The sequence below is a fragment of the Pholis gunnellus genome, assembly GCF_910591455.1.
Source record: "Pholis gunnellus genome assembly, chromosome: 11".
In the NCBI taxonomy this organism is placed as follows: Eukaryota; Metazoa; Chordata; class Actinopteri; order Perciformes; family Pholidae; genus Pholis; species Pholis gunnellus.
This window is the reverse complement of record NC_136538.1, coordinates 2,694,055-2,708,120: the sequence shown is the minus strand read 5'-3', so window position 1 is coordinate 2,708,120 and position 14,066 is coordinate 2,694,055. Positions and strand designations below refer to the sequence as shown.

The window sequence follows — 14,066 nt, the reverse complement described above, 5'->3', positions numbered from 1 at the left end:
CATTAACCTGTTAACTGTACATCTGTGTTATGTACACAACTGCTATGTATAGGTAGGTACTGATGCGACATCTCTTTGGAAAGCTAAGATTCTTGTGATTCGATTTATGCAAACCACTTCAAGATACAATCACAACAGCAGGTACAATCAACGCCTCTGTCAGACCACCAACCCACAAACAAACAGTTACAAAATCGAGGCAACTCACGTATGAAGCCTCACAGTAATCCACCCATCCATAATATTCCAACAAAAACGCTCTTGTTACATTAACAAAGGTCCAGACGATCCAATCCAGTAAAATAATTTAGTCCAAAACACATTATTACATCCATAAATACCCATGGACTGCTGTTGCATCATTTCAAATTAGCCGGCAGATATGCCTAATTATTTATGTATTTTCCAACGTAACTCCAGTTCACATGTAAACATTGACGCTCTCTGGGTCTCAAAATGGCGGCTGCACTCTGACAATAGCCAACGAGAGTCCGCGTTGAAGGACAGTGCCTGCCCCTCTTCTTTCGTGTAAAGACCGAGCCAATTGCAACCGATCGCTCTGATGACTGACGCTTCGTATAGCCAATGAAATTTCAAAAATGACGATATACAGATTCAGGGGTTAGATTTAGAGGCAGAACACGGAAGTCACGGCGTAACAGCGAGAGTCTGCTGCTTGCGTCCGTGCGTAGAATGCAAAGTGTGGTTTTGGAGAGTTTTGGAGAATTTAGGGAAGTAAATGATGGTGAAATAACTTATAGATTACTGTATATCGACATAAATAAGCTTTAGTTTGAATTATGAAAACACTTTTGTACACAGCCTAGGTATGTTACCATGGTAACCATGGGTCTCCAAATGTCCTTTTTTGGAAAGCACCTCGACATATCCACATTTCTGTGGTATTGTTATCAACTCTGAACCTGGACTAGGCAAGGCTTCATGCTGTGGTCCCATTGGGTTTTCCAGCTAATAAGTCCAGCTATACTCATCTGCAGGAAATAAAAACCTTCCACTTCAGTGTGTTCAAACTTCTATTACTCAATGCCAGCAGCACTTACAGTGATTCTGTTGGGGAAAACACTTCAGAGTGTTTCCTTTCAAAAGAGACCAAAGCCATGCATGTACTCCACATGGTTCAAGAACAGCTTTCAATTTACTTTGGGTATGCCTTGGACAGGCCTTTTAGGCGAATGTTACTGGAGTGGTAACAGGTCAACAATGTGTGAGGGTATTTGTCTTTGGGTTATTATTTGGAGTCTTTGACGTGTGAGTGCGCGCGTCAGCCCACGTGTTCTTAAACTCGTATCCTGCTGAAGTCACCTGTAGTGTCAGGTGGATGCTCTCTCACTGACACATTGACAACAGCAGCAAACACGCGGGCGCACACGCACGCAGACGTCTGCGATGTTGTGCTGCAGGGCTAATCTTTGATCATATGTGTTGCTCTCCTTACCTTCCGTCCTGCACCGTATTGGCTCGCGCTCCACCGGGCCCGATTGTCCCCCGCTGACTCCACGTTACCGGGCAGCGAGCCGGAGTCCGAATCCTCCCCCTCCTCCAGCTCCTCTTCCCCCTCTTCTCTCTCCTCCGCCTCCGTCTCCCTCTCCTCCGTTTTCAGCCGCTTTGCCGCCCTTCCGTACTCCCCCTCCTCGCGCTGGCCGGCTCCTTCTTCCGTCGACATGCTCGCGGCTGCGGTGGACCTGTTGGAGAGAGCGGGTCAGGAGCTGGTCAAACGAACACCTCCATGTCAGCAGTTATCCCGTAGCGTGTCCTCGTTCAGCAGCCTCCACGTCTCTGTCTCCTTGTCTCCTTGTTTGTGTGCACGTCCTCCACTCTCGGGATGCGTCTGTCTCTCTATCACTCTCCAGCGCCAGTGATTTTTCTGTGTGGAGGTGTGAGTGGACCGGACACATCCCGCCCCGTGCTGTTCTCTTATTGGCCAGTCGGGTCCTGCGCCTCGAAGACACGGCGTGTGATTGGCCGGTACCGATGCGTCAACAGCTCTCCGTGCTCTGCAGAGGAGTGCGCAAAGAAGGAGCAGAGAGAGGAATGGTGGGCTAGATAAAAACAGAGGGGACGGATTCAAAATTGCAGAGCGTAGGAAAAAGAGAGAGAGAGAGAGAGAGACAGGTAGAGAGAGACAGGGAGAGACGGAAGGAGTGGATATTTGCTGCATCATTTAACAAGCTGGAGGGGCTTCGCTGGAGACACTCACCTTGCTGAAGGCCCTTTGGACATTGTTCTGTAGGCTGCAATGTCCCCAACAAAGGTCAAGTCAAGTTAGTGAGCATCAACGTGGGGTTCGATGCTGGGGGGGTTGTTGGCTGATGATATGACAATTCATGTTCATTTCTAAGAGCGCTCTTATGACGTGGGCCAACGTGTCCTCATACAACAGTTCATATATCTGAAATGTCACTCACTTTTTGTGCGTTTTCTTACAAAAGTCAGCAACACGTGTCAATTTCCGCTCATTACATGCATACGGTCTCTTAGAAATAAACTTCTGTTCTCACAGGAAACTACTCAGTTAGTTTTCGGCAACACGACTACTTGGTGAGGTTTAGGAATAGATCATTGTTTGAGTTAAAATAGCTACAGAAGTGACAGACACAGGGAATGGACAGCGACCTGGCTGAAAGGTCTCTGGTTGTTGGATCCGACACCTTCCCTGCTGCCCACCCTGTGTTTGCTTTAGCGGCCGAAATACTTCCTGGTTCGTGATCACATGGATAACATACGAAATCATTCTGAGGGATATCACCACAACCAGACGTTGTCGGGAGTCCATGCAGGCCCCGTGAGGCCAAACACTGAGGTGTGTCCTGATGAAAGTCACGCAAGTTGGATCAGCAGTGATTTTGAACCCAGCCCTCAATGGGTTAATCATTTCAGTTTCCAATCACCGTTCTTACCTAATTTTCAACTTGAACATTTTGTGGGATTCTAGTGTTCTCTTCATTTGTTTATCAGTGTAGCTATGCATGCTGCGTGGGAACAGTATTCCATCCGATCCTAACATTCCCAAAATGCAAATCTAGCATATTTTCATCAGAACCTCCCTGAATGGTACGGTAAGGAATAATAAGAGGAAGACATTTATTTAATATTTGTTCACTCTATTTTCTTTTACACACACACATTGGTCCAAAATATGCACACACCGGATCTAATATGCATTTGTGGCAAGATGTCAGAGTAATATACATATATATACATATATATATGTATATATATGTATATATATGTATATATATACTAGACTTTGTAAGGACATCCCATTTAAAAAAACATGCTTCGCTACTGTTTAACTTCTCCAACTTATTATGAGCACATTTGTAGTTTTTATAGTTATTTAACAGACTGTAATGAATATCTGATAGCAGACTAATAAAGGTATTACAAGCAGTACACATTGTGTTGTATTTCAGGGGTCAGTTCCCCAACGCACCAAAAACAACAGTTCTCACTTCCCTCCAGTGATCTCTCACCAATGGAATTGTATTTTTGTTTTGCTAAAAAAAAAATTGAAAGCGACATCTCTTTTGATCATCTCTTGTTGGACAAGACACTGTAAACACATTTCTATGGGGACTATTTATTTTGGAAGAAAGCAGTTTGGTAGAAAGTGTTTCCAATCAGAGCCATTCTGCCTGCCATAGCATTATTTCTCACAGGTTAAACGGGGGTTTGTACGGAGGGAGGAGCGGATGGCAGGTTTTCTATCTACATATAAAAGCACCAGTTTTCACACATTTATACATTTTGGTATTAAAGTGAATGAGGTAGAATGAGACACAAAACTGAACCTGCTGATGGTTTCGTTTTTTCGGAGATCTGATCAAATTACGTCATCATTGTGGTCAGTAGCTTCCTTCCTCTGCGTGGGAATGTACAAGTCAGCAGCAGTTGCATGCATGATGTTACTGGTCACATCAGGACGTAGCCCTGTACGAAAGTGCTAACTTTAAATGTGCATGCTTTGTGACCAGTGGCGGCTGGCCAATAGAGGGCACGGCCCCCCCTTGAGCGCCGCTCTTTGAGACACAAAAAATAAAAAAAATTACAAGAATTATACAAATTGTCAATATTTGTGTTATTGAAATATGGAATGTACCCAGTAATATGTGTAAAATATGATTCCTGTGCAAAAGATATGCTTTTCCTGCACATCCTCTCCGCCTGTCTGCATGTCTCAGCAGTGGAAAATTGGCCCACAGGAGGCGGGTCTGTGAAGCAGTTTAGCCAATTGCTGATTAAAGTTATAAATGTGTGACATACAATTTAGCCAATCAGCGTCCTCAAATACATTCAGTTTGGGGCCAAATTGGTATTGCCCCGAGCTGCACGTCCTCGTCAGGGCTAGTCTCGAGAGGCGCTATTGTAACGACATGACAATGGCGAGCACTAGCACTACTCTTCCAAGACCCAAACCTAATTCAGTAAAATCTCTCTTCCAAGACCCGTTTGAGAGGAGAACTTTGGCGGAGAAACTGCAGGTAAAAGAGCGCTGGGCCCAGATCAGCCTGACCTCGCAATCAGACAGCAGACTAGCGGGAAAGGGAAGCAGTTCTCTAGCTGTACACCAGACAGGTTTGGCTAGCCAGTGATACTAATGATTTTACTAATGATTTTGCTTTCCATGCTTGCTTTTTAAAACAACGGGAACAGATCCAGCATGGACAGTTACGGGAGGGATATGAAGCACCTGTCTGAGAAAGTAAGAAAACACGAGAACACCAGGACACACATGGAGAACTCCGTCTAGCTAGCCATATTAGGCAAAGTGAACATCGCTAACCAGCTGTACGCAGGATACACAGGATTGCGGTGAGGAAACACAATGAGGAGGTGGATAAAAACAGGCACATTCTATCCAAAATAATTGATTGTGTGAAGTTTTGTGGGGCTTTTGAGTTGGCTTGTGTGGGCATGACGAGACTGACTCCTCGGACAACTGGCATTTTTAGGGGATTGGTGGATTTCGTTGCCTCCCTAGACGGTGTGCTGGAGGAGCACCTTAAGACAGCTAGCGTTTTAAAGGCACGTCAAAGAAGGTACTAAACGAGCTATTGGGCTGCATGCTGTCGGTTATGAAGGATTACATTCTGGAGGAAGTAAAGAGCACTGATTCTAGACATTTGACATGACATTGCCACATGACATTTCCACCGATTGCCAGCTGGTGCTTGTGCTACGCTACATCGACGCCAACAGTAACGTCCAAGAGCGGTTTTTCGAGTACATTACCATCCAGAACGCAACCGCTGACACCATCGCTACAGCGCTGATGGAGAGGCTGAGCACCATACTCCCAAACGGACAAAAGGCCAAACTTATCGCCCAAGCTTATGACAGGGCTGCTGTAATGAGGGGAGCCACCAGCGGAGTGCAGAGTAAGATACTGGATGTCTACGAAAATGCTCACTACGTCCACTGCTATGCGCATCAGCTGAACCTCATCATGCAGCAGGCAGCATCACACATCCCTAGGATCCGCACTCTCTTTTCTGACCTTGATGGATTTCTGCCTTCTTCTCCAGGTCTCCCAAGCGAACCACCGTGCTTGACCAAGTGCGCATAGACTTCCCAGAGCCTCTACAACACGGTGGAACTTCGTGCTGTAAATACTGTGTGCGAGCACAAGGATGACCTCCTAAAGTGTTTCCAGACCATCAGAGACTCTGGGAACTTTGATCCCCTAACTGTCAGAGAGGCAGGGGGCTTTGTGAGGATGCTTGAAGACGAGACTTTCTGTTTTTTCCTGCCATTGTTCCACAAGATCATGGCAAATATGGAGATGCTGTTCAACCAGCTGCAGACCACACTACATCGACCCCGTCACAGACAGAGGTTCACAGACAGCATTCTAATGATCAGGTACACAACTATATCTACTACTGGCTGATAAAGCTTTTGTTGTTAGAAAGCCTAAATGTGCCTAGTCATCAAAGTGAATGATTATCATAGAGAACATCACAATGATATTTGTTTAAATATTTTAAAAGCAAAAAGATTTGTATAATAATGCAGGTAGTCATTAAACACAATTTGTAATAACAGGCTTATTCAGGTGTCCACCAGGTCAATTTCTAGAAGAGGCCTAGTTGTTATTGAAGATGGCAAGTTAGCAACTTAAACTTCATTTTTTCCTCTCTGTGTGGGGACACTGCATCTGACCAGCAGCACCAGCCCAAAAGGCAACGGAGGATGCTGGGAGCAGGAGAACAGAGGCTGGCTACAGAGGTGAGTCGTGATGTAGTTGTCAATAGATATATATACGTCAGTGGTGGGCCGTCAGGGCCTGCAAAGCCTTCTCTGCTGGCCTAAACAGAATCACAAAGTTATCGCTATTTTATAATTTAATATTTTTTCTTAAATACATTTAATTTTTTCTTATATGTATTATAATTTATAAAAATATTTTCCCCATTATCTTATTTTCTCATTGCACAGCTACTGTGTTCCTCAGTTGCTCTGCTTCCTGTGCAGCTTGTTTTAAGTAGAGCTTTTATCCAATCAGATTTCACCTCTGTGTCTCTAGTAAGAAGAGAGGCCCAGGCCTGCAGACTCACCCAGTGCTTCCATGTGCAGTTTAAGTTGAATGGGGACGATATTGTTGATTGACATATTCTTCAACCAATCAGATCTTTAGTTTGAGATTCATGGACGCACCAGAGCGGTTTGCAGGCCTACAGTGACGACAGCATTACTGCAGCTCAGAGTCCAGATGCCTCTCTGCCGCAAGGGTGCAGAGTGTGCTGTGATTGGTCAGTGGGCGGGCACGTGACTATGTGCCCGCGAAACATAATGCCTGCTAGCAGAGCTTTGGTTGTAGCAGACAGAGTTCAAGTGGAAATATTTGAAAGACATTTTACCTAGATTTGTTTTTTTAATATGAAATAGCGGAAGGAGGAGAAACGGATTTAGTGGCGGAGTTACTGGGAACGCTTTTCTCAAGAAGGACATTTCTGAACAAACTGGACATAGTAAGAAATGACCCCACAGCTAGCAGCCCTGACCAGCCAGGAAAAGGATTTGTATGCAGCGTCGGAGAAGCGTTGCACATGTTATGGCTGGGAATGTGTTTCATTTTAACTGAGCGTCGGTACTTTTGGAGAGACTCGAGTGGATCTACAACTCAACGACCACGTTCGCAGGGAATCAGCTCCACAACCGCGGCCCGCCCTTCGCCGGTCCACGGCCGAAGACGACCACCGACCTGCCGCGGAAGACGGACAACTGACCGGCAGCGGAAGACAACCGAACTGCGGTCGAAGACGACGACTGAACTGCCGCGGAAGACCGACGACGACCGGCGAAATACAACTGTGGAGGCTCGAATGGCGTCGATGAATGGAGAAGGACTTCTTACTGGAACTGATGTACTGGGATTAAACTCTTTGTCAACAAAGAAAGGAGGATAGACAGCATTTGGTAAGTGAACTTCGTTTGTTTACCTCTACTGTTCATTTGTCTATCGTGGCGTTTTTATGAGTAATATTTGAATGGCTCGTGCTCGTGTGGTGGAATGCGTGGATCCGCTGCAGGTCTGCTGGATTGATTTGTTGCTTTGTTGTCATACGAATATATGCGACTGCTCTTGTGAGTTTGTCATTGTGTTACATTGATTTGGACTGTATTGTCCGTTAATGAAGCAGCGTCCCGTCATGCTCGTATTCATGTATCTGCACTCTGCATTTCGTGTTTTGTATGCTAGGTGTTGAGCTTCATGTAACATTTTATTTCATTTGTCAAATGTTGCAGTGTTATGTGAATATGCAGCTTTTACACGAAACAAATAACCCGTAGCTGTGACGTCACAATGAGGTTATTAGAAGTGTAGTAGAACAGCACTGAAGGCCCAGGTATAAAATCCACGGCCCGCCACTGGTATACGTTATACACTCACACACAGACATATACTATATGTGTGTATGCACAGCCCGAGCATACATGTTACAGGACGTAGTCAAATATTCAGTAACACAGTCGTCCGTCTCCTTGAAAAAAGGAGGACAAGCTGGTAACTGACCTTCTGATACATTTTGATGATGTAGTTCTAATTTCCCATCATCTAAAGTTCTTTGTAAGATTTTACACACATTGTATATTTGAATTGTAATTGTTCATGATATATTACAAAAGAGGATGAATATTCTGTATGTCTTTTATCTGTTTACTTTTTAAATAACTTATTATTTGCGAGTATCTATAAAACTGATTATGTGGTATGTTATAATATTTATAAATATTTTCAAAAGAATCCATCTCATATTCAGTGAATATTTGCCAGAATTGAACCAATCCCCTGTAGACCTTCTTTTGTGGGAGAAACCAATAAGGAGTTAAAGATCAGGAGAAGTAAACATACTGTAATGTGCAACTAGGAATAATGGTGTTAAAACCTTAGTAGTCATATACTTGACTTGGACATATGCATGTGTTCAATCAGAATCACTTTCATCAAAATAGCTTTATTGCAAATTTAAGCTGATGATGTATCTTTTACAGGTATGTGATCCCACCCTGATGCATGCCAAAGAGCGGTTCTCCTTCACCCAGCACCTCATCAGCGCAACACTGTTGCATGGAGAGTTGTTCCCACAACAGTGTGAAGTTCCCTGATTCAGCGCTTGAAACAACAGTGGAGCCGTGGAACAGTTACCCCATGTAACCAGTTCAAGCTCAAAACAGAGCTGTCCCTCATCTATGAGAACAGAGTTCAAGGCTTGCAGTGGTGCAGTGAATATTATTATATGATATATATATTATTATATTATACTGAATTGCCTGTGAGGGTGACTAAAATAAGATGTCCTGACGTGTTTATCAAAGTGTTATTTACTGCTTTTTTTCGTGTTGGAATAAATGATAAATATTTAACTGCAAAGTAGTAATGCGTGTTTGATACCTTAATCTTTTTGCATTAAATCATTCTGGGATGTTTGCTGACATTGATTGGATGTGGCACAGCCCTACCTAGAACATGTTCCACCAGCCGCCACTGTTTGTGATGCTGTCTGTGACCCAACTTCAAACTTGGGTTTTGCCTTTTTTATGTTCTTTTAGCTACTGTGCATTTAGCAGACTGTTTGCCTGTTAACAGTCTGGAGAACAGGACAGTCTACACTCATTGATGTGTTTTTTTCCACAAAAAGTTGACCACCATTTGATCTTAAAAATGCCCCTTTCAAAGCATTTATTCAACAAAAGTTAATATATTCAACAACTTGCGATTTCATAATAATCATTTCATACAGACCACAGTACTGTGAGAATGGCGTTGTGGGCGCTTCTAGCAGACCTACTGAAACCTCTCAGGAACAAATAGAGATGGTCAGGAATGAAAGAGATGGGACTGAAGATGATACATCTATACATTTTACTGCAAGTATTTATTCAGCCATTGGCGAAAAAGAGTATAAATATCAGATGAAATGACTCGGATCTTCCGGCACTAGCCCTAGCATTTCCTCCACGAGCCTCGGTCTCAGGTAGTGTGCGAAATACCTAGTGGCAATCGGGGGTCCCCGTCCATTCCTGTCCTCAGGTGTCAGTGAAGGGTCCTTTGATCGACACTTGAGGACCCCCCTGTAATTCGCACACTGGTCTCGGGCCAAGCGACAACCTCCGTGGCTGAAAAGAGAAGCTAACACAGAAGTGCCAAAAACAGCAGTTCCTAAAATGTCCACTTGAAGCTCCAACAGCGAGGTAATCCCCATAGACCTCTTTGTTAAAATGCTCAACTTTATAGCAGAAATAAATATGTTTACAGGCTGGTACAAAACACGGTTTTGGTCTCTAAACTAATAACCCCGGTCATGACAACTGTACGGGGTGAATTTTTATACAACTCACCTGTTAAGATTATATTAAAGCTTCATGTTAGGCATAATAAGGATGCGCGGATCGGGGAGGAACTCCGATTTTTTTTTTTTGCTGGCGGATTCGCGGGCCACATAAAATGACGTGGCGGTCCGGATTCTGCCCGCGGGCCGGGTGTTTGACACCCCTGCTCTAGCGGGTCCAGTAATACGGGCTGGGTCTCCAGCAGCGTGGTGTCGGAGCTGGCTCCCAGCGGGGACCGGAGGAACAGCGAGACAAAGGAGACGCTGCTACCGGTGCGAGGCGCTCCTCCTGCTGGGGGCCCCGCCGGAGTCTGAGCTGAGTTTCTGGTGAACCTGCATGATTTCATCTGACTTCACCAGAATGCGATCCGGTTGAACCGCATTAAGAATGACATAGAAATAGACGTCTCGTTTAGTTATGAAGGTCATATAGAGACACCGGGTTTCCAGTGAAACTGTTTCAGAACTAGTTGAAAGTCAGTAACAGTCGCTTCTTCCCCGCCTCGGAATCCCTAGTGAGTTTGTTTTTCTCCCCCGAGTCGCTCCGATTATCTGACAACCTGACGTCATTTACACAAGACAGACTCTCCTTCACCATCTTGCTGGCTTAAAATGTGTCAGTGGAATATTTCATCATGCTCCAAATTCGTGGTTCAGATACTACATTTGTGTGACACTGGTCTGTCACACGGTCGCAGCCTTGGTACAAACTTGGTGTGTGTCCTGCGTGTTTCTACATGCGTGTGTATGCAGGCTATGTCTGTGTCTGGCTGTGTTTGTGTATTCTGGGAGTCACAAACGGAATAATGCAATTGCATAAGAGAGCCGTTTCCTGTTCCTCCCTGTCTGAGCCTGCTCTGGTCTTTTCCTACGCAGGCCGACACTGTGATACAGATCAGCTTTCAGGCAGCTCGGCCTGTTGGACAAGACTGCAGCTGAAACACGAGACGGTTCAGATGATCCTCTCACTTAATACATTCAAAAGGGTGTGATTCACACACATAAACAAAGGGTTTATGGGGATTAGAGTCAGTAATTATATCAGTTTACACACATCCAACGGAGAAGGTTTCATTCTTGTTAGAGTCCCTGGTAGCACTTCCAGGTGGTCCATGTTTTTAATCACTCTAAGGACTTTAGGCCTCGATCAGACAAAGTATCTTTTAGCAGCCCGGGGCGGCTTTTTGTAATAGTTGTGAATGAGAGTGAAGCGTTTTCCTCTGCTGAGCACCTCATGTTTTTACAGGAGTGATCTGATCGACTCAGAGGTGTTTTTTCTCATTGTGGTGACTTCTGCTGGATACTCTATGGCGCTATATGACTTTACCCGTAGTAACCGTAACAGTAATTTAAACAATGCTATTAAAAACGGAGGTATCGTTAAGCTAACAGTAGCACTCATTCTGTAGTTGCCTAGTGTTAGGATCTGGCAGGAGCGTGTTTGGTTATTAGCAAGTATGAAAATGTAATTATTGATATCAATACTATTAATAATGTCAATAGGATTATTAACATATATTAACAATAACGGGGCACCACTCTGTAGATCTAACTGTAGATAAAGTCTCAGAATTGGTGTTCACTCACAAAGTCAATAGTTAAAGTACTATTCCACATAAGAGTGAAAATCAATAATATTATATACCAACAAACTATTATTATACTATATATTACTAGAATATATTATAACTATATCTATTGTACAAATACAAATAGGGGTGTAACGGATCGTACCGCGTTTTTTGAGTCACAGATCGGATCATTTTTCGGATCAGCAAAGAAAAGGGGGTGTGGACAAATATAACTTTGCTTTCCATTTATTAATTAAAGAACTTCAAGAACACTTATAGTCTTACATGAAAACCACAATATTTAAGATATTTATTTTCAAAAAGATGAGAATATTTCTACATTGTGTGGAGAAAGGGTAGCGCCAGGTTTGTGTCTCTGTGACTCTCACAGAGGGGGCTTTAAAGGCACCAACGTTGTCTCACCCCTTTTAGCAACGGGAGTTGCATGGTCTATACAGCCTTGGTGACATCATGGCTATGTCACAGTGACTGGAGGTGCAGCTGTTGGTGTACAGGGAGAAGAGCAGAGGGGAAAGAATGCAGCCTTGGGGGGAACCGGTGCTGATGGTCCTGGAGGAAGAGATGTGTTTTCCCAGCTTGACGTGCTGCTTCCTGTCAGACAGGAAGTCTGTGATCCACTTGCAGGTGGAGTCGGGCACGTGCAGCTAGGAGAGCTTGTCATGCAGCAGAGACGGGATGATGGGTTAAAGGCAGAGCTGAAGTCCACAAACAGGATCCTGGTGTTGGTTCCTGGGGAGTCCAGATGCTGGAGGATGAAATGAAGGGCCATGTTGACTGTGTCGTCTACAGACCTGTTGGCTCTGTAGGCGAACTGCAGGGGGTCCAGAAGTGGGTCAGTGAGGGTTTTTAGGTGGGACAGGACCAGGCGCTCAAAAGACTTCATGACCACAGAGGTCAGGGCGACGGGCCTGTAGTCATTGAGTCCTGTGATCCTTGGTTTTTTGGGGACGGGGATGATGGTGGAGACCTTGAAGCAGGCTGGTACGTGGCATGTCTCCAGGAAGGTGTTGAAGATGTCTGTAAACACCAGAGACAGCTGATCAGCACAATGCTTCAGGGTGGAGGGGGAGACAGAGTCTGGGCCGGCTGCTTTGCGGGGGTTTTGTTTTTTAAAAAGCCTGTTGACGTCTCTCTCCAGAATAGAGAGAGTCGTCACTGGGGATGGGGGTGGGGGGGACACTTGGATGCGTGGTGCAGAGGCATGGGCCCCTGCTGGGCTGGGGGAGGGGGACCTGGTGGTCTGGGGCTGGTTGATGGAGCTGTGGGGGATGGAGTCAGGGCTGTCCCATTGTCCATCAAATCTACAGTAGAACTCGTTCAGCTCGTCTGCCAGGCGGAGGTCATTCATAGAGTGGGGGGTTTTAGGCTTGTAGTTGGTGATCTGTCTGAGGCCTCTCCAGACAGAAGTAGAGTCACTTGCTGAGAGCTGGTGTTGCAGTTTCTCAGAGTACAGTCGTTTAGCGTCTCTCACCGCCTTGCTAAACCTGTACTTTGACTCTTTATACAAGTCCTTGTCCTCACTCCGAAATGCCTGATCCTTGTGCAGCCTTAGCTGTCTGAGTTCTGCTGTAAACCAGGGTTTGTCGTTGTTGTAACTCACCCTGGTGCTTGATGGAACACAGCTGTCCTCACAGAAGCTGATGTATGAAGTCACAGCCTCTGTGTACTCATCCAGACTGTTGGTAGCAGTCCTGAAAACATCCCAGTCTGTACAGTCCAAGCACGCCCGAAGATCCTCCAGAGCTTCACTGGTCCACTTCTTGAATTTCCTCACCACAGGTTTACAGAGCTTTAATTTCGGCCTGTAAGCAGGAATCAGATGGACCATGACGTGGTCAGAGAGACCCAGTCAGTGCAGCACGAGGGACGGCGTGATAGGCCCCGCTGATTGAGGTGTAACAGTGGTCCAGAATGTTCTCCTCTCTGGTAGGGCATTTAATAGACTGTCTATATTATATATATATATATAGACTGTCTGTATTTGGGGAGTTCATGGCTGAGGTTTCCTTTGTTAAAGTCACCAAGGACAATAACTAAAGAGTCCGGGTTGGTCCGCTCCACACACAGTATCTGTTTGGCGAGTGTCCGCTGTGCTTCCTGCACGTTGCCCTGCAGTGGCATGTAAACACCGACCAGTATGAATGAAGCGAACTCACGGGGGGGAGTAAGTGTGACAAGAATGTCAGCTTTTCTGAAGAACAGACACCAGCCGTTTTGTAGGATTTTTAATCATAAAGCTACAATGCCTTGATTTGTGAACTGTTTACATCTCACTTTGCTTCGTTTCATTGTGTTCAGTGGCTCTTCACCTCGAGTATTGCAGCTGACACTGCGACAAACTGAGCTAACATTAGCTCGCATCAATGTTAAATTGATTTGATCAGCGAAACCATCTCTGAATTATTTTGCTATTTCAGTAATTCATTTGAGCTGCTTTGGTAATTTCTTAGCCCATCACTAAGAAACGACTTGTTTCCTTCTTTAGGCCATAATGTCCAGGTGCTTCATATGCATGTTAACACCTCTGATCAGGTACGCCGTTGTTATAAAGCCAACAGTTCACAAAGTGTGGAGCCAGTGGCATGACAGTAGGGGCGGGACCAGGGAAAATGTGATGCAC

At 44.9% G+C, this 14,066-nt stretch overlaps 1 protein-coding gene across 1 annotated transcript in view; it reads right to left on the bottom strand.

Moving 5' to 3' along the window:
• The window catches only part of LOC306703349 (heterogeneous nuclear ribonucleoprotein L-like), a gene marked incomplete at its 5' end in the record, with an annotated part of 44,327 nt that extends 42,643 nt beyond the window's left edge, over window positions 1-1,684 (bottom strand). The window contains one exon of the mRNA XM_079169292.1: window positions 1,457-1,684. Coding sequence (XP_079025418.1) covers window positions 1,457-1,684 — 228 coding nt within the window. The remainder of the gene's footprint in view (window positions 1-1,456) is intronic.
• Between the last annotated feature and the right edge of the window lie 12,382 nt (window positions 1,685-14,066).